General features: G+C 41.8%; 2 protein-coding genes across 3 annotated transcripts; one reads left to right on the forward strand and one right to left on the reverse strand.

Moving 5' to 3' along the window:
* Positions 1 to 12,336: 12,336 nt before the first annotated feature.
* LOC110520612 (trafficking protein particle complex subunit 2) lies at positions 12,337 to 17,074 on the forward strand. Its single transcript, XM_021598011.2, has 5 exons — positions 12,337 to 12,478; positions 12,731 to 12,849; positions 14,340 to 14,484; positions 15,212 to 15,297; positions 15,391 to 17,074. The coding sequence occupies exons 2-5, from the start codon at positions 12,757 to 12,759 to the stop codon at positions 15,487 to 15,489; spliced, it is 423 nt and encodes a 140-aa protein (XP_021453686.1). The 5' UTR covers positions 12,337 to 12,478; positions 12,731 to 12,756; the 3' UTR covers positions 15,490 to 17,074.
* Positions 16,296 to 20,209, reverse strand: LOC110520611 (ras-related protein Rab-9A). Of its 2 annotated transcripts, XM_021598010.2 has the most exons (4): positions 19,294 to 20,209; positions 18,720 to 18,839; positions 18,599 to 18,628; positions 16,296 to 18,473 (listed from the first exon to the last, which is right to left on the reverse strand). In XM_021598010.2, exon 4 carries the CDS (start codon positions 18,429 to 18,431, stop codon positions 17,826 to 17,828), a length of 606 nt encoding a protein of 201 aa, XP_021453685.2. In that variant the 5' UTR covers positions 18,432 to 18,473; positions 18,599 to 18,628; positions 18,720 to 18,839; positions 19,294 to 20,209; the 3' UTR covers positions 16,296 to 17,825. The 2 variants fall into 2 exon arrangements, with proteins under 2 accessions (XP_021453685.2, XP_021453684.2); XM_021598009.2 differs by lacking the exon at positions 18,599 to 18,628 and having other exon boundaries at positions 16,296 to 18,551; positions 19,294 to 20,202.
* Positions 20,210 to 20,532: the final 323 nt, after the last annotated feature.

Consider the following 20,532-nt stretch of genomic DNA (forward strand, 5'->3'; position numbering starts at 1 on the left):
AGTAGTATGTGTTGCTGTTACAGTGAATTATAGACAACCTGTGTACATTTATGGAATGCATAACATATGACTTATTCCTGATAAAGGCCACTTGATATTTCATTACTAGATGTATTACACAGATAGCATGTATTACTAGATTCATTACTAGATGTATTACTATACAGCATTTATTACTAGATTCATTACTAGATGTATTACACAGATAGCATGTATTACTAGATTCATTACTAGATGTATTACTATACAGCATTTATTACTAGATTCATTACTAGATGTATTACACAGATAGTATGTATTACTAGATTCATTACTAGATGTATTACTATACAGCATTTATTACTAGATTCATTACTAGATGTATTACACAGATAGCATGTATTACTAGATTCATTACTAGATGTATTACTATACAGCATTTATTACTAGATTCATTACTAGATGTATTACACAGATAGCATGTATTACTAGATTCATTACTAGATGTATTACACAGATAGTATTTATTACTAGATTCAATACTAGATGTATTACTATACAGCATTTATTACTAGATTCATTACTAGATGTATTACTATACAGCATTTATTACTAGATTCATTACTAGATGTATTACTAGATAGCATTTATTACTAGATTCATTACTAGATGTATTACTATATAGCATGTATGTGTCTAGCGGTCATTGTTTTTTATCTTGTTTTCTTTATTAATAATTTCTTTACAACACATTCAACATATCACACTAACCAAACAACACAAAACACTATGGTAAACACATACAACATATCACCCTAACCAAACAACACAAAACACTATTGTAAACACATACAACATATCACCCTAACCAAACAACACACAACACTATTGTAAACACATACAACATATCACCCTAACCAAACAACACAAAACACTATGGTAAACACATACAACATATCACCCTAACCAAGTAACACACAGAACACTATTGTAAACACATACAACATATCACACTAACCAAACAACACACAACACTATTGTAAACACATACAACATATCACACTAACCAAACAACACAAAACACTATTGTAAACACATACAACATATCACCCTAACCAAACAACAGCACAAAATACACCACATGTAAACACATCATTTTTTAAATATATATTTTTTTTAGATATATATTTTTCTTTAGTACTTTCTAACCCTACCACCCCTCCCTTAATTGGAGAAAACTAGTGAACAACAACGTTTAAGCGTCTACTTCCAGCTTCTACATACTATAGACATTTTACTTTCCTTTTCTTTGCATATCACAATTTCATTCCAACAAAATAAGGTACTACACATGTTGCATATATGGGAGGGCTGCAACTAAAATAAAAAAAACAAGAAAAAAATAGGTAAGTAATATGATGAAATGCCTAGCAGTCATTCTAAACAAGAGCCACAGTAAAGGTATGGGAATAAATGCAAAAAAATTGGGGTTAGGAGGAAAATTTAGTATGGGCAGACAGATGGCATACTGTATGTACTGTACCCTCTGTTGGTTGGCACCTGATTCAGCACTGAAGTCTTAAGATGCTTCACATTCATGGGTGGAAACATGCCTGAATTTGGAAACACTCCCACATCGACTATGGATCAGTGAATCTACTGCACCAGATACAGACAACCTTTGATGCATCTTGTATAATGAAATGCAATGCCTCTGGTCAGCAACAATAACAAATACTCTAACAGCATTCCTGCAGTGCTGGAGTTGTTTGCTCCCACTGCCCCACTCCCCTCTTCCAAGGCACGGTTACAATGTGTTCAGGAAGCAAAGCATGCTGGGCGCACATAGGGCTGTGTCATCTCTGATATCTCCCATCCACAGCAGATACACTACATGGCCAAAGGTATGTGGACACCTGCTCATCGAACATCTCATTCCAAAATCAAAACTAATATGAGTTTGTCCCCCGCTTTCAGCCTCCACTCTTCTGGGAAGGATTTCCACTAGATGTTAGAACATTGCTGCAGGGACTTGCTTCCATTCAGCCACAAGAGCATTAGTGAGGTTGGGCACTGATGTTGGGTGATTAGGCCTGGCTCGCAGTCAGTGTTTACGATTCATCCCAAAGGTGTTTGATGAGGATGAGGTCAGGGCTCTGTACAGGCCAGTCAAGTTCTTCCACACCGATCTCAACAAACCATTAAGTAAACAAACCATTAAGTAAACAAACCATAAAGTAAACAAACCATTAAGTAAACAAACCATTAAGTAAACAAACCATTAAGTAAACAAAGCATTAAGTAAACAAAGCATTAAGTAAACAAAGCATTAAGTAAACAAAGCATTAAGTAAACAAAGCATTAAGTAAACAAAGCATTAAGTAAACAAAGCATTAAGTAAACAAACCATTAAGTAAACAAACCGTTAAGTAAACAAACCGTTAAGTAAACAAAACATTAAGTAAACAAACCATTAAGTAAACAAACCATTAAGTAAACAAACCATTAAGTAAACAAACCATTAAGTAAACAAACCATCAAGTAAACAAACCATTAAGTAAACAAACCATTAAGTAAACAAACCATTAAGTAAACAAACCATTAAGTAAACAAACCATTAAGTAAACAAACCATCAAGTAAACAAACCATTAAGTAAACAAACCATCAAGTAAACAAACCATCAAGTAAACAAACCATTAAGTAAACAAACCATTAAGTAAACAAACCGTTAAGTAAACAAAACATTAAGTAAACAAACCATTAAGTAAACAAACCATTAAGTAAACAAACCATTAAGTAAACAAACCATCAAGTAAACAAACCATTAAGTAAACAAACCATTAAGTAAACAAACCATTAAGTAAACAAACCATCAAGTAAACAAACCATTAAGTAAACAAACCATCAAGTAAACAAACCATCAAGTAAACAAACCATTAAGTAAACAAACCATTAAGTAAACAAACCATTAAGTAAACAAACCATTAAGTAAACAAACCATTAAGTAAACAAACCATTAAGTAAACAAACCATTAAGTAAACAAACCATTAAGTAAACAAACCATTAAGTAAACAAACCATTAAGTAAACAAACCATTAAGTAAACAAACCATTAAGTAAACAAACCATGAAGTAAACAGTAATATATTGTTATAATGTGTTCCAGTGGTGAACCCTGGTGCTACCTGCTTTGTTTCTCGTGCGGAGCTCCTGAGCTGAGGACGGCGAGGTGGGAAGAAATTGGAAGTTAAGTCCCGTGAGGACGCCACCTCTCCGCGGGTCAGGGTGAGACACCTCTCAGGAGACAGCACAGGAAACGCCACAGACGATACCTCCTCAGCCCTTGAGGATGACAGGAGTACCAACTGTTAACTAGAGACTGCAACAAACGACAGAAGATACAGATTCAGCACTGTCACTGTCATATGATGTTTCTGAAGACATGAAATTATCAAAGAGAGAAAGATGAAGACGACTACACATAGACAGACATTATGAATGGTGTATGGACTGACTCAATTAATCAGACATTATGAATGGTAGGGGCTGACTCAATGAATCAGGCATTGTGAAAGGTAGGGGCTTACTCAATTAATCAGACACTATGAATTGTATGGACTGACTCAATTAATCAGACATTATGAATGATATGGGCTGACTCAATTAATCAGACATGAATTGTAGGGGCTGACTCAATTAATATTTCATGAATTGTAGGGGCTGACTCAATTAATCAGAAATTATGAATGACATGTGCTTACACAATTAATCAGACATGAATTGTAGGGGCTGACTCAATCCGACAGTATGAATGATATGGAATGACTCAATTAATCAGACATGAATTGTAGGGGCTGACTCAATTAATCCGACATTATGAATGATATGGAATGACTCAATTAATCAGACATTATGAATTGTAGGGGCTGACTCAATTAATCAGACATTATGAATGGTATGGACTGACTCAATGAATCAGACATTATGAATGATATGGACTGACTCAATTGATCAGACATTATGAATGATAGGGACTGACTCAATTATTCAGACATTATGAATGATATGGACTGACTCAATGAATCAGACATTATGAATTATATGGACTGACTCAATTGATCAGACATGAATGATATGGACTGACTCAATTGATCAGACATTATGAATGATATGGACTGACTCAATGAATCAGACATTATGAATGATATGGACTGACTCAATGAATCAGACATTATGAATGATATGGACTGACTCAATGAATCAGACATTATGAATGATATGGACTGACTCAATGAATCAGACATTATGAATGATATGGACTGACTCAATGAATCAGACATTATGAATGATATGGACTGACTCATTGAATCAGACATTATGAATGATATGGACTGACTCAATGAATCAGACATTATGAATGATATGGACTGACTCAATGAATCAGACATTATGAATGATATGGACTGACTCATTGAATCAGACATTATGAATGGGAAATGAAATACTGACGTAAACACCTTAATCGGCGTTCCAGCGGTGTATTTGATCTGCACATGTGCCAGCACCGGTAACGTGAGCCTCCCTGTTTAGCTTGAGCGGAGTGAGTTCAAACCAACTGAATGTATGCATCTTTGAAGTAGTTTTCACTTACAAACTTTATACTTTCTATGTCCGAACTCAGAATTAAATATACTTCCCAAAAATGACATGGTCGTTGTGGTAGAATGTATATTTTGATTGGTGATTTTCTGCATTTATCAGGTTTCCGGTAGCCTGCTTTCAGATGTGTTCATGTAAATAGGATTTTATTAATCTGTCTCTCCACAATAATCCCACTATTGTATGCATGTAACTGTAATCAGTGAAACACATTTACGGGCTTGGCAGTAAAGCATTTGGGACATTAAATCCGTTTGAAGTGAATCAACCCATTAAAACAGAGTGGAGACTCCTAACTTCCACAGGATCTGTGCAAAGCCGCCTCCTGGAGAGGGAGAGGGGGGTGTGTGACACGATTCAGGGGGAGAGGAGCTGCCTTCCTGTGGGATTCTGTCTCCCAAGAACAGAGCCTCACTAAGTAGTGTGGAAGTCCAGTATGCTCCTTGGACCACGGTACTGATGCTGGGGCTGGTTTTCAGCAAAGGTCATATTGGGCTGAGGGGAGGTGGGGCTTCCGTTTCTGGGCTAGGGAGAGGTGGGGATTCTGGTTCTGGAGAGAGGTAGGGCTTTTGGTTCTGGGCTGGGGAGAGTTGGAGCTTTTGGTTCTGGGAAAGGGTGGGGCTTCTGGTTCTCGGGAGAGGTGGGGGTTTTGGTTCTGGACTGGGGAGAGGTGGGGTTTCTGGATCTGAACTGGGGAGACTTGGCGGTTCTGGGCTGGCGAGAGGTGGGGGTTCTGCTACTCTGGGGGAGGAGGGGCTCTGGTTCTAGGGGGAAGTGGGGGTTCTGCTACTCTTGGGAGGGGGTTGTCGTTGGGGTGAGAGAGGTCTATGGATGCTGGAGTGAGTGGGAGCAAGGGTGTTGGGTTACGTGTTGTTTTCGGGGCGAGGGAGGGCGTTGGTGGGTGTTGCCTCTGAGGTGAGTGAGGGTGGAGTGATACCAGTGTTCGTTGTGGTGAGAGGGGTCGAAGGGGCAGCATGTGTGACATGATGGCATGAACTGCCCTCTGCTGGTGTTCCTTTAGGCTTCCTCCAGCGTCTCTGCCTCCTTCTCCAGCTCTCTGATTCTGGCCTTGGCCCCGTCTACCAGGTCAGCGTCAGATTCTGGAGAGCTGATGCTCCCCCAGTCGGGCCTGCGCCCTCGAGAGGCCATCACACCTTCTTTACACCTTCTAGCCCTCAGCACACCTCTGTCCACATAGATATCAGGAGGCAGTAGTTTATCAAGGCTGATCTCCAGCACTGAGAGGACCACCAAGGAAGGGTTACGCAGTGCATCATTCTCCAGCGTTGCGCACTGCAATCACACACATCACATCACACACAGATACAGATCACACACATCACACACAGATCACACATCACACAAAACACCGCATCATACAGAACCAAGAGGTTGAAGAACAAGGAAAAAGAAAGCATAGAAAGAAGAGAAGATGAGGACCAAAACGATCAACCGCCAGAAGGACTTTGAGAAGATGAGGACCAAGACACGATCAACCGCCAGAAGGACTTAGAGAAGATGAGGACCAAGACACAATCAAACACCAGAAGGACTTAGAGAAGATGAGAACCAAGACATGATCAACCTCCAGAAGGACTTAGAGAAGATGAGGACCAAGACACCATCAACCAGCAGAAGGACATAGAGAAGATCTTGGCCACTTGCACACACACACACACACACACACACACACACACACACACACACACACACACACACACACACACACCTCCACCACGGCCAACAAGGGGTTACAGAGAAAAATATCCTTGAACAAGTGCAAGACGACCTGTAGGCTCCCAAATGGACTGCAACCCAGATATAAGGCCTTATGGAGTTACCGTAACCACGACTAAATAAACGGTAGAGCAGATGTGTGTTGAAGAAAAGTCATCTCGCTACACTCCACATTGTTTCCCACATTATCAGAGAAGCAGTGTCACTGACCTAACTCTGAAGCTGGGCCTTCAGCACCTGTCTGTGTCTGTCAGACTCCTCTTTCGACAGCATCCTGGCACTCTCCAGCCTCCTCAGCTCTGTCTGCAGCGCCAGCTGCTCTGCCGACAGCCTGCCTAGATCTACAGGGAGACAATCGGATATGAGTCACAACATCTAAGCTAACAGTTTACATACTAGAGGACTACGGCACTCATTGTACAGCATATCCAGTTACCAATCTTTATTTTTTCAACTACGGACAAGAAATAATGGATTTAGGTTGGATATTTTAGTTAAAGGTATTGTGACAATTTTTGTGCCAAACATTTTAATGTCAGTTGAAGTTAAACGATTCATTGTTTGTGATACAATCCAGTTAATCTCCTCAACTAGCTAGAGGACATTGGTTTGACTGAGATGGTGCTGGGAGGTGGTTTAGCACATGGTACTAGCCTAGCACATGGTACTAGCCTAGCACATGGTACTAGCCTAGCCTAGCACATGGTACTAGCCTAACTCTGAGGGTGGTTAATGAAGTCTAGTGTTTATTTATTTTATTTTTTATTTATTTAACCAAGTTGAGAACAAGTTCTCATTTACAATTGCGACCTGGCCAAGATAAAGCAAAGCAGTTCGACACATACAACGACACATGGAGTAAAACAAACGTACAGTCAATAACAGTATAAACAGGTCTATATATATGATGTGAGCAAATGAGGTGAGATAAGGGAGGTAAAAGCAAAAAAAGGCCATGGTGGCAAAATAAATACAATATAGCAAGTATATACCACTGGAATGGTAGATTTGCAGTGGAAGAATGTGCAAAGTATAAATAAAAATAATGGGGTGCAAAGGAGCAAAATAAATACAATAAATACAGTAGGGAAAGAGGTAGTTGTTTGGGCTAAATTATAGGTGGGGTATGTACAGGTGCAGTAATCTGTGAGCTGCTCTGACTAGCTTAAAGCTAGTGAGGGAGATAAGTGTTTCCAATTTCAAAGATTTTTGTAGTTCGTTCCACTCATTGGCAGCAGAGAACTGGAAGGAGAGGCGGCCAAAGAAAGAATTGGTTTTGGGGGTGACCAGAGAGATATACCTGCTGGAGTGCGTGCTACAGGTGGGTGATGCTATGGTGACCAGCGAGCTGAGATAAGGGGGGACTTTACCTAGCAGGGACATGGAGCCAGTGGGTTTGGCAACGAGTATGATGCGAGGGCCAGCCAACGAGAGCGTACAGGTCACAATGGTGGGTAGTATATGGGGCTTTGGTGACAAAACGGATTGCACTGTGATAGACTGCATCCAATTTGTTGAGTAGGGTATTGGAGGCTATTTTGTAAATGACATCGCTGAAGTCGAGGATTGGTAGGATGGTCAGTTTTACAAGGGTATGTTTGGCAGCATGAGCGAAGGATGCTTTAGGAAGCCAATAGGAAGCCAATTCTAGATTTAACTTTGGATTGTAGATGTTTGATGTGGGTATGGAAGGAGAGTTTACAGTCTAACCAGACACCTGGGTATTTGTAGTTGTCCACATATTCTAAGTCAGAGCCGTCCAGAGATGTGGTGTTGGACAGGCGGGCAGGTGCAGGCAGCGATCGGTTGAAGATCATGCATTTAGTTTTACTTGTATTTAAGAGCAATTGGAGGCCACAGAAGGAGTGATGTATGGCGTTGAAGCTTGCCTGGAGGGTTGTTAACACAGTGTCCAAAGAAGGGCCAGAAGTATACAGAATGGTGTTGTCTGCGTGGAGGTGGATCAGAGACTCACCAGCAGCAAGAGTGACAGTTCGTAAGGACAAGAGAGAGAGAGAGAGAGAGAGAGAGAGAGAGAGAGAGGGGGGGGGGGAGAGAGAGAGAGAGAGAGAGTAAATTAGCAAGTGACTCAAGGATATCCCGTCCTCCTCTCCTCTGACAGGAAGATCATTGTGTCCCTCAGAGAGGGGTGAAGCATTGGCAGTCCGCCTCCTCCCTCCACCCTAACATCCCCCTGCTTTCACTTCCCAGAGCCATCTGTAAAGCCACAAACACTGCAACGATTCCCTGCATTGACAGTCAGCTGGGGCACATCCAAAAACACCCAACCACAGTGCCAAGGCCAGTTGGGTGACTAGAATGAATTATTCACAGTGGCTATATAGTCATTTAAGTTTACACTGAAAAGTTTTCCCATCCCCCGAAAATATATACCCTGGTTCTCTTCTTGAGCCACTGTTCTTCGCCTGCCCGTAGGCCCTGGTGCTCCTCCTGAGCCACCGTTCCTCACCTGCCTGTAGGCCCTGGTTCTCCTCCTGAGCCACCGTTCCTCACCTGCCCGTAGGCCCTGGTTCTCCTCCTGAGCCACCGTTCCTCACCTGCCCGTAGGCCCTGGTTCTCCTCCTGAGCCACCGTTCCTCACCTGCCCGTAGGCCCTGGTTCTCCTCCTGAGCCACCGTTCCTCACCTGCCTGTAGGCCCTGGTTCTCCTCCTGAGCCACCGTTCCTCACCTGCCCGTAGGCCCTGGTTCTCCTCCTGAGCCACCGTTCCTCACCTGCCCGTAGGCCCTGGTTCTCCTCCTGAGCCACCGTTCCTCACCTGCCCGTAGGCCCTGGTTCTCCTCCTGAGCCACCGTTCCTCACCTGCCCGTAGGCCCTGGTTCTCCTCCTGAGCCACCGTTCCTCACCTGCCCGTAGGCCCTGGTTCTCCTCCTGAGCCACCGTTCCTCACCTGCCCGTAGGCCCTGGTTCTCATCCTGAGCCACATCCAGCTTCTTCAGCAGCCTGAGCTGGGCCTGCAGCTCCACTCTGTCTCTCCTCAGGATGAGGTACGTTCCAATGAGGGTTTCCTGAAGTGTTACATCAAACTTCTTAAACTTAGACTGTAACATGCAAATGAGCCACAAAACACAAACGTTTGACATAATATTGTACGGCATATAGACTGTGGATTATGTGACGAGGCAACTGCTCTATTCAAGAAGCCATGCATCTGGACTGCTTGTTGTACAGCCTCTGTGATCAGTCCTCACACATGTTATACTAATGCTAACTGACAGCTGGCTATACTCGCCAACTTTACAATCTAAAAAATAAATAGCCTACTGTGTGTTTGTAGGGTTGAAGAGGTGATAGAAGTGGTGAGAGTCAAACTTATTAACATTCAAAGTTACTAACATGCCTTTATTTTATCCTATACATTACTGAGACAGCAACAATTGGTCCAAACCAACAACAGAACCACAATAGCTCTTTATAAATTGAATCAGAAGAAATTGTCCTGATAAATTGGATCCAAAGTACACAATACATCACAACAAACAAGACCAAGAGGATATGAATATTCATATTTTTTGCCCTACACAAGAGTGCCACCTTCTGGAGGCAGAGCGGAATAGAAATAATGAAACGATGAGGCCTCCTCTGTGCTGGAAGTGGGAAGTGAAGTGATATCAAACTGAAAGAGCGAGCAACTAAATTATTTTTTTAAAGTACAGAACAGTCCAATTAGACTAAATCTGGCATAATAATACCATAATACCTTGAAACACATTCTTCGTCTTTTGATCATAAGTGTCCTTTATGGTATTACTATGGCAGATTTAGCCTAATTGGACTGTTCTGTACATTTTTCAAGATAATAGTTGCTTGCTCTTTCAGTTTGATATCACTTCACCTGTATTTTTCAGGTCCTGTGGTCAACACACAGTCTGCGAGTAAGCCGCTAAACCAACCCTGATAAAGGATGACTAAGGATGAAAATGACTTAGCATGAGGGTGGTAACATGACTTATTTTTCCTTTCCAAAAGCCTCTATCGTTAACCTCTGTTCTGCTTCTCTATATCACACGGTTTATATTTATTTCAACACAGCTCGTCTCCGCAAAGACACATCCTTTTCCTCAATCTGAGTAACGGTGTTACTGCTCCAAAGCAACAGGGCTCCTGATCTTTTCACACATTCAGGGTAGAACACAGACAGGGAAGAACACAGACAGGGTAGAACATATGCAGGTTAGAACACAGACAGGGCAGAATACAGACAGGGTAGTACACTGACAGGGCAGAACACAGACAGGGTAGAACACAGACAGGGTAGAACACAGACAGTGCAGAACACATTTAGGGTAGAACACAGACAGGGTAGAACACAGACAGGGCAGAACACAGACAGGGTAGAACACATTCAGGGTAGAACACATTCAGGGTAGAACACATTCAGGGTAGAACACAGACAGGGCAGAACACAGACAGGGTAGAACACATTCAGGGTAGAACACAGACAGGGCAGAACACATTCAAGGTAGAACACATTCAGGGTAGAACACAGACAGGGCAGAACATATTCAGGTCAGAACACAGTCAGGGCAGAACACAGACAGGGTAGAACACATTCAGGGTAGAACACATTCAGGGTAGAAAATATTCAGGTTAGAACACCGACAGGGCAGAACACATTCAGGGTAGAACACATTCAGGGTAGACCACAGACAGGGTAGAACACAGACAGGGCAGAACACAGACAGGGCAGAACACAGACAGGGCAGAACACATTCAGGGTAGAACACATTCAGGGTAGAACACAGACAGGGTAGAACACAGACAGGGCAGAACACAGACAGGGTAGAACACATTCAGGGTAGAACACAGACAGGGTAGAACACAGACAGGGTATACTTAGATGCAGAGTTTTGCAGGTGATCTGCCACCAGACTGGTGGTTATCAGGACAGAGTCAGACTTCATAGGTACTGGCCTGCCCAAGGCGGTAGTACAACTTTAACTAATGCAATCTAACAGGCAAAATGCTCATGTAAATTCTTACTTTAAGTGTGTCAAGCACGCCTCGATTCTTAAAGGTTTGGTAAAGCCTCTTCCTCAGTTCATCTGGGGATAAAGCCTCCAGGGGAAGAGAGGGTCAATCAACGAATCCTAGCTTGCAGGTTTTTCTTGTTGAAGGCAAAAACCTAATACTCTGTAAAGAGACTAACATTTATATCGTGTTTACAGCACTGATATATAGGGATTCGGGTTGAAATGACCTGCTTAGTAACCAATGGTCTGCTTTCCAGAAAAACGGTTAGCAGGTGGGGAGGACGAAGTGTGATGGCGAGGAAGCGTAAGAATGGCACTGTTAATATCAGAGATTCGTCTCCTGAGTATACACATTCATTCGAGGCGTACATACCTACGTCTCCTGAGTATACACATTCATTCGAGGCGTACATACCTACGTCTCCTGATTACAAACCAAGTAATCTCCAAGCTCTTCAAGCTCTCTTGAGAACCTTGATGATCTCTAAATGGCGTCAGTCGACAGAAGTGAGCGCTCTGAAGTTGAGCCAGTCCAGTGTGTAGTGGGCCTGCCTATCACGACAGGTGTGGTAGAGTCTTCCACCGTTTGACCTGAGAGTCTTACCAGAGATGATTTTGGACCGGTAGGGGAGGGTATTTTAGAAATCTGTAGGGCTCTTTTTTTTCTCAGAAGTACTGAGTTAGGTAGGAGGATTTAGAATTGTGGAACTAATGTTGTAAACCATGATTGACCAAACACTCCAGCACAGTAGGTGGCAGCATGCATTTTAAACATTTGTTTGCAATACGCCATTATATCGAAAAAGAAGAAGTCCTCTCCAAGTGCCAACAGTTTGAATTTAACGAACTGGCAATGTTATTGTTTAGTTCCAGTCGCACATTTATGACCTTCATATTCTGTCTTTGAAATTAGAGCTAAATACAGATAAATTAATCAACTAATATATACTATTAAATATAAATACACAAAGATAAAAACTAGTTTCAAATGTTGAAAATGTTTCACTTGTTGCAAATGTATTTCGGTGGTCGATTGCACCTTTTCATGTCGTCATCAAAAAGTGACGATATTCCCCGGAAATAAGGAGAGTTTCATTATTTTTTTGCAGGTAAACAAACGTTTGTTTTATAAAATTAAAACTATTGCTTCACATGTACATTTTGGATCTAAACATCTATCTGTAAATTAAGACTTTTTCAGTTTGCTTCAATATGTTTATCTTGATGATAATAATGCATTTGCAAGCGTGCTGGCTATATGACGTTAGTTACGTAACGTAGTTAGCTATATAGCGTTAGCTAGCTAACACATTTACATCACAAGTTACAGAAATAGCCAATGTATATTCCTGTTCACACAGAACTGCGTTGATTGCTGGAAAGAAACATGTCTGGCAGTTTCTATTACGTCATGGTTGGTCATCATGACAACCCAGTCTTTGAAATGGAGTTCTTGCCTGCTGGTAAAGCTGAGTCAAAGGTATATATCTTTACGGTATTCTCAACATAATATATACTCGGCAAAAAAAGAAACGTCTTCTCACTGTCAACTGCCTCTCACTGTCAACTGTCACCCCACTCTTCCACCAAGGCACCCTCACCCTCCGATCCAACAGGTCCCAGACGTGCTCACTGGGATTGAGATCCGGGCTCTTCGCTGGCCATGGCAGATCACGGACATTTCTGTCTTGCATTAAATCACACACAGAACGAGCAGTATGGCTGGTGGCATTATCATGCTGAAGGGTCATGTCAGGAAGAGCCTGCAGGAAAGGTACCACATAAGGGAGGACGATGTCTTCCCTGTAACGCACAGAGTTAAGATTGCCTGCAATGACAACAAGCTCTGTCCGATGATGCTGTGACACACTGCTCCAGACCATGACGGACCCTCCACCTCCAAATCAATACCGCTCCAGAGTACAGGCCTCAGTGTAACGCTCATTCCTTCGACGATAAACGTGAATCCGACCATCACCACTGGTGAGACAAAACCGCGACTCGTCAGTGAAGAGCACTTTTTGCCAACCCTGCCTGGTCCAGCGACGGTGGGTTTGTGCCCATAGGTGACATTGCCGGTGATGTCTGGTGAAGACCTGCCTTTACAACAGGCCTACAAGCCACCAGTCCAGCCTCTCTCAGCCTATTTCAGACAGTCTGAGCACTGCTGGAGGGATTATGCATTCCTGGTGTAACTCTGGCAGTTGTTGTTGCCAACCTGTACGTGTCCCGCAGGTGTGATGTTCGGATGTACCGATCCTGTGCAGGTGTTGTTACACATGGTCTGCAACTGCGATGTCTGTCCTGTCTCCCTGTAGCGCTGTCTTAGGCTTCTCACAGTATGGACATAGCAATGTATTTCCCTGGCCACATCTGCAGTCTTCATGTATCCTTGCAGCATGCCTAAGGCACGTTCAAGCAGATGAGCAGGGACCCTGGGTATCTTTTTGCGCTTTTCAGAGTCAGTAGAAAGGTCTCTTTAGTGTCCTAAGTTTTCATAACTGACTTTAATTGCCTACTGTTAGCTGTTAGTGTCTTAACAACCGTTCCATGTTCATTAATTGTTTATGGTTCATTGAACAAGCATGGGAAACAGTGAAGTAATTTGGATTTTTATGAATTGTCTTTTAAAGACAGTGTCCTGAAAAAGAGACATTTCTTTTTTTTCTGAGTTTAGATAGTTGTCAGGAGCATAGACCTATCTAAATTGGTAGCTAGCTTCATCACTACCTATGTATTGAGATCTCTATCTACATCTAGTCAAAAGAAGAGGTTACTGTGATGCTCACTCAATTTCATAGCTTAAAGCAGATCCAGAAGTTTTTTTGGGGGGGGTCACTGTGTGTTGATCATTTGAAGTAATGTTTGAGAGCAAGTAGAAATATTTTGTGTATTCTTATGCCTTTTTCATAGGGGAATAAACACACTTGATATGTCATTGTTTTATCCATTCTGTCCATATGTCAACAGGATGACCACCGGCATCTGAACCAGTTCATTGCACATGCAGCTCTCGACTTGGTGGATGAAAACATGTGGCTGTCTAACAACATGTACCTGAAGACTGTGGACAAGTTCAACGAGTGGTTTGTCTCTGCGTTTGTCACCGCAGGACATATCCTTTTTTGACTACTACCCAAGACCTACACGTAAGTAAGTAGCAATGTCTGAGGCAGAAGAGCCCATAGGACACGATCTGGCCTTAATGGCCGTGTACTCTTATAATCTACACCCGGCACAGCCAGAAGAAAACTGGCCACCCCTCAGAGCCTGGTTCCTCTCTAGGGTTCTTCATGGGTTCCTGCCTTTCTAGGGAGTTTTTCTAGCCACCATGCTTCTACATCTGCATGACTTAATGTTTGGGGTTTTAGGCTGGGTTTCTGTAAAAGCACTTTGTGACATCAGCTGATTTAAAAAGGGCTTTATAAATACATTTGATTGATCTAACAGGAGCATATCTCCCGTTTCTGTAGCGAGACAGCTTGATGTACAAGCTCAACCCCCTGGATAGGACACTAGTCTATCAGCAGGGACATACCCCTAATCCATCTCCTTAATGCTGAGTGCCAAGCAGAGGCAACGGGTCCCGTTTTTAGAGTCTTTGGCATGAATCGGCCAGGGATCCAACCTTAGCCAACCTTCCAATCTCAGAGACGAAACTTACCACGGGGCCATTGAGACCTATATAGCCCTGGAAACGTTGCAACAAAAAAGTATGGAATAATGTATTCCTGAAATATGTCTACAATTCAACAAATAGTAATTGTTTCCTTGGCCAAAGGGCCCAGAGAATTATGGGTAGTGTCTGTGTTCCATTTTTTCCCCTTAACCATCTCCATCACATATGAGATTCATCATGCTTCATGATGTACGACAAGAAGACGGAATCAAAAACTTCTTTAATGATGTGTATGATTTATACATTAAGGTGAGTTGCCCTTTTTGTGCAGGTCATATACACCTAACTTAAATTAACATTCTGATGATTGATCATTGTTCAGTAATCTGTGCTCTTTTCCAGTTTGCAATGAATCCTTTTTATGAAACCAATGCTCCAATCCGGTCGACGGCATTTGACAGAAAAGTGCAGTTCCTTGGAAAGAAGCACCTCTTGAGCTAATGAACCAACCTGAGTTCTGCACCTTTTTTCATTTTCTTCATTGTGTTTGTCATACACACATCATTGGTCTACGATCACCTGTTGGTCGTGTTTTGATAAATTCACTCTTACTTTCTTTATTCTTACCAACCACAGTATAAAAGATAGCATTGGGAAGTGTTTTATAATGAATTAATGGCATGTGTGAGTGTCACCAACATTTTGTTGCCTAGTTTGATAGTGACATGGTCTCTGAGGTCTAGTTTGATAACAGTGACATGATCTCCGAGGTCTAGTTTGATAATAGTGACATGGTCTCTGAGGTCTAGTTTGATAACAGTGACATGGTCTCTGAGGTCTAGTTTGATAACAGTGACATGGTCTCTGAGGTCTAGTTTGATAACAGTGACATGGTCTCTGAGGTCTAGTTTGATAATAGTGACATGGTCTGTATGAGCTAGACCTTGAATGAGCGTGGTTAAAACATGTATATTTAATTTCTGATGTTTGTGAAATGTTCTATGTCTTACTGTCCAGATTCTCTCATCAAAACACTTTCCAAATAATTCACTAGCGTGCATGTGTGTGCCTTTGCCATACAAAGTAATGGCAGAACATTTCACTAATCATTAAGCAAGTACAAAGACAAACACTCACATTCTGCGTGTAAAATAGAGCCTGTATATATGCAGTAATATTCACCACACCAGAAAACATTTCCCAAATGACTTACTGCTGAAGTCTAACTCTTAACTGATATCTTTTTCACATTTTAACAAAGTGTTTTTCCCCCCTGTAACAGTGGAGACTACAAACAAACGTCTTTAGGAAAGATCATTCATTCAAGGACTGTTTTTATTCAAATAGCATTGGACAACACTGCTATAGCAAAATGATAAAAAATGAGCAAAGAAAACTGTTCTCAACACTCTATTTTGTGAGGATGTACAATACTGTAAAATCAATAAGCAATGATTGTTGAAATCAAATGTTACTATTAAAACTATACTCGTGCGTAAGAAAATGAAATTGATCTCCATAAATGTAAAGAACATTTAACATACATGTTAGATTAATTAAGATGCCCATAGAAACAAAAACATGGACAGGTACATACATTAAACATGGTTTAGCATATCCACCACCATGACCAAGTTCATAATGTATCACCCATCTGTTAATTACAATTAGCCAAGATATCAGAACACTGAGATTCTGGAATGGTAAGAACAAGGTTATGTACTACCTTATAATTGGTAGAGAGCAGAATGTCATGCAGCATAAGAACTCTGCTTTATTCTTTTCATATTTAGAATTTCAGCTCGTCCTGTGCAAGTGTTGAACATTGTGTTCATTGTATAATGATAACTCATTCATTACGGTACGTTGTGCAGATATCGCAAGGCCAGCAAATTCAGCTACCAGCACCAATAATATTATAGTGTAAGAAATCATAAACCTTCATTTCTGCTTAGATTTCCCACTCTCTGTACTATAAAGTAGTGATGCTAGATTAGTGCTTTAACTTTTTCAAATTAAGATTGCATAAATTACTCTGCTTTGTATAAACATTTAAACATTTGTTGTAATAAATATTAATATATTATGTTTGGATATATATTTTTTTTTTACCTAATCCCATTTAACTCAATTGATGATTAAAAGTGACTTGTTTCTACTGTATCACATTTGGGTGGGATTATATTTACATACGGTCTGCAATATGTTTTGAATGGAATCAATTATGATACTTTCACTGGTAAGGCCGCTCATCTCAACCTTGGTTTCAGTCACAGTGTAAAAAAACCTTTCTACAAAAAAAGGAACTTCTTTCTGGCTATGTAATATGAACAGGAAGCGATGCTTTGTGAATGTATTTCTGGCAACCACATTGATGGCATAATATAATGTCATATTTTAAGATAATATATATATAATTCAAATATTGCACAGTTTTAAATTATAATGTATTTCTTGGTGGAATCTGACAAAAATACTCTTCTTCAAGTACCCGCTTTACATTCAATGAGTCCCAAGACCAACAAACCCATTGGATTATCATCCACGGACACTAGCCAGTGCTTGCTTACTGTACTTGTGAGCATGAGTGTTAATAAATACGCCTGTGTGTCCTCCTAGCTCCAGTTCTTTATAGGTTGTAGCCCCAGTGCTTGACTTGGGCAGGAGTACCGGCACCTCAAAATGTTCTACTGCTTGGGCTCCTGTTCCTCTTATAGAATATTAGTTCAAAAGTATTGTGGAGCTCCTGCACCTAAATATAAACAGTACCGGCACCCAAAATGAATACTGGCACCTCTTTCAGTCCAAGTCAAGCACTGGGTAAGCCCTACACGTTGTCAACAGCAGGAAGTGCTGGAACGGGGCTTTCTGTGGAGGTTGACTGTGTCCGTGGGGATGAGGTGGTCTGCCCTCTCCTCCATGGCCAGCACTCTCCGCACTGCCTCCTCAAAGGCTATGGTTACGTTGGTGGAATCCTTGGCACTGGTCTCATAGTAAGGGTGATTGCCATTTTCCCGACACCACTGTTGGGCATCTTCAGCAGAAACCTGCCGTTCCGACACATCCACCTTGTTCCCCAGCACCACGAAGGGGAACTTCTCAGGCTCCTTGACATCGGCGTAGTAGATGAACTCCTTCTTCCAGTTGGCCAGGTTGTGGAAGCTCTGGTTGTCATCCACGCTGAATGTGAGCAGACAGCAGTCAGACCCGCGGTAGAAGGGAGTCCTGAGGCTGCGGAAACGCTCCTGTCCGGCCGTGTCCCAGATCTGCATGGTGACCAGACGGCCGTCCACCTCCAAGTCCTTGTTGAGGAACTCCACGCCGATGGTGTGGAAGAGGTGCGTGTCAAACTTGTTAGTGACGTAGCGGTTCATGAGGGAGCTCTTCCCCACTCCTCCGTCTCCCAGCAGGATGACTTTCAGCAGGGATGACTTGTTGGCCATGGCTCTTAACAAAACGTGGTCTCTTCCTCTGGAAAATAGGACCTAGGGGACAGGATGTAATGTGCAACTGACGACTGTTGCACAATAACCTTCAGGTTTTTCAAATCTGTTTTGTTTCACCTATTTAAAAAAAAAAAGAAGAAGGTATTTTTAGGAGCCAGATTTACCTTTACTACTCAGTGTAGATATTCTGAAACCTAAGAAAAACACTTGAATGTTAGCACTTTATCTTACAGTGGCATTCACAGCAAATCAACCTACCACACAAACAGGAAGAAGGGGACTTACCCGTGAATTATTGAAGCCTTCAGTTGGCCAGGATCATGTGCTATAGACATTAGCTGCTTGGTCACATGTGTCTATGTTTCGTGTCGGTCATTATCTTAACCGTGGTCAACATTCAACCAGCTGGAACGAAATAGCAAACAAATGTGTTGACTGAACCTGCAAACATACTATATACAGTACAGTGACTACAACAGCTGTCTGTAACCAGACTTTTACAAAACATAGCTGCCGATACATAAACTGTCACGTCATAGCTAGCTAACAAGTTATATTTCTCAAGCAATGTTATCTAGAATATGATAGGAACAAATGCCTATTACCCGAGGAATAATGTTTGAAACTTAGCGTGGATAGCTAGCTATAAGAAATAAGGCAAACATACGCCCGCACAACAGTGTGAAGTTGGATGACAGTCGATATTTAGCTACCTAGCTGATTTAGCTAGCGTTGTTACTACCAAACGTTGATGCCACATTTTCTTCTCCTAATGACTAGCTATCAATCCTGCTGAACACGATTAAGCCCGCTAGCTAAACCATAAGACACTGATAATGGGACTTAATTATTAATTTACCGTTGCCAAGTTTTGAAGAACACATACAACGACTGTGATAGTTTATAGCTTCTTCTTTGTTGTTGTTGTAGCTGTCCCCCTAGGATGGTCTTCAATAGCAGTTAGCTAGCCTAGCAGCTTCTGGCTCGAACAACATCTGATAACATTAGCCTCTGTTTCCACTCATGTGACCTAAGAAGTCTCGAAATGTTCTCGAGTCACATCACTCAGTTTGAATTGCAGATTATTTATGATATAATGAATTATAAACAAATACAGCTACACTGTTGACTAAGTTTTAGCCAGTAAATAGCTATCTCCAGTATTCAATCGAACCTCCAATAGAGACCACGTCTTATTCTTACAGAAACAGCCACCAGAGGACGACAAAACACCCGGTAGATAGTACCAAACCAGAAACCACACGGTAGATAGTACCAAACCAGAGACCACATCAAATGTATTTATAATGCCCTTTTTACATCAGCTGATGTCACAAAGTGCTGTACAGAAACCCAGCCTAAAACCCCAAATAGCAAGCAATGCAGATGTAGAAGCACGGTGGCTAGGAAAAACTCCCTAGAAAGGCTGGAACCTAGAAAGAAACCTAGAGAGGAACCTGTCTCTGGGTGGTGGCCACTCCTCTTCTGGCTAGCGCGGGTGGAGATTATAACAGAACATTGCCAAAATGTTCAAACGTTCATAGATGACCAGCAGGGTCAGATAATAATAATCGCAGTGGTTATAGAGGGTGTAACAGGTCAGCACCTCAGGAGTAAATGTCAGTTGGCTTTTCATAGCCGATCATTCAGAGTTAGAGACAGCAGGTGCAATAGAGAGTCCATAACAGTAGGTCCGGGACAAGGTAGCACATCCAGTGAACAGGTCAGGGTTCCATAGCCGCAGGCACAAAAGTTGATACTGGAGCAGCAGCATGACCAGGTGGACTGGGGACAGCAAGGAGTCATCAGGCCATGTAGTCCTGAGGCATCCTTTTTTGAAAATCTTCCTCTGATATTTCATCCAAAGGGTCCCAGCTATAACATGTAGTGTTGTTTTGTTAGATAAAATCCTTCTTTATATCCCAAAAAGTCAGTTTAGTTGGCGCCATCGATTTGAGTAATCAACATGAGGAGAAAGGAATCCAAAAATCTACCCCTGAACTTTGTTAAAACAAGTCAAAATAAGTTTCTATTGACTCCTCAGATACCCTAAAATGTAATCAAACTATAATATACGAATTTCCAATAGTGAGTCCCT

The sequence above is a fragment of the Oncorhynchus mykiss genome, chromosome 3 (assembly GCF_013265735.2).
Source record: "Oncorhynchus mykiss isolate Arlee chromosome 3, USDA_OmykA_1.1, whole genome shotgun sequence".
Classification (NCBI taxonomy): Eukaryota; Metazoa; Chordata; class Actinopteri; order Salmoniformes; family Salmonidae; genus Oncorhynchus; species Oncorhynchus mykiss.

What these genes read in the sequence shown, in the direction of transcription:
- LOC110520612 (XM_021598011.2), top strand. Translation starts at nt 12,757, where the DNA reads ATGTCTGGCAGTTTCTATTACGTCATGGTTGGTCATCATGACAACCCA. An exon ending in CTGGTAAAGCTGAGTCAAAG is followed by an intron (nt 12,850 to 14,339) that starts GTATATATCTTT and finishes ATATGTCAACAG; the next exon opens with GATGACCACCGGCATCTGAA. An exon ending in TGCGTTTGTCACCGCAGGAC is followed by an intron (nt 14,485 to 15,211) that starts ATATCCTTTTTT and finishes CATCTCCATCAC; the next exon opens with ATATGAGATTCATCATGCTT.
- LOC110520611 (XM_021598010.2), bottom strand. Translation starts at nt 18,431, where the DNA reads ATGGCCAACAAGTCATCCCTGCTGAAAGTCATCCTGCTGGGAGACGGA.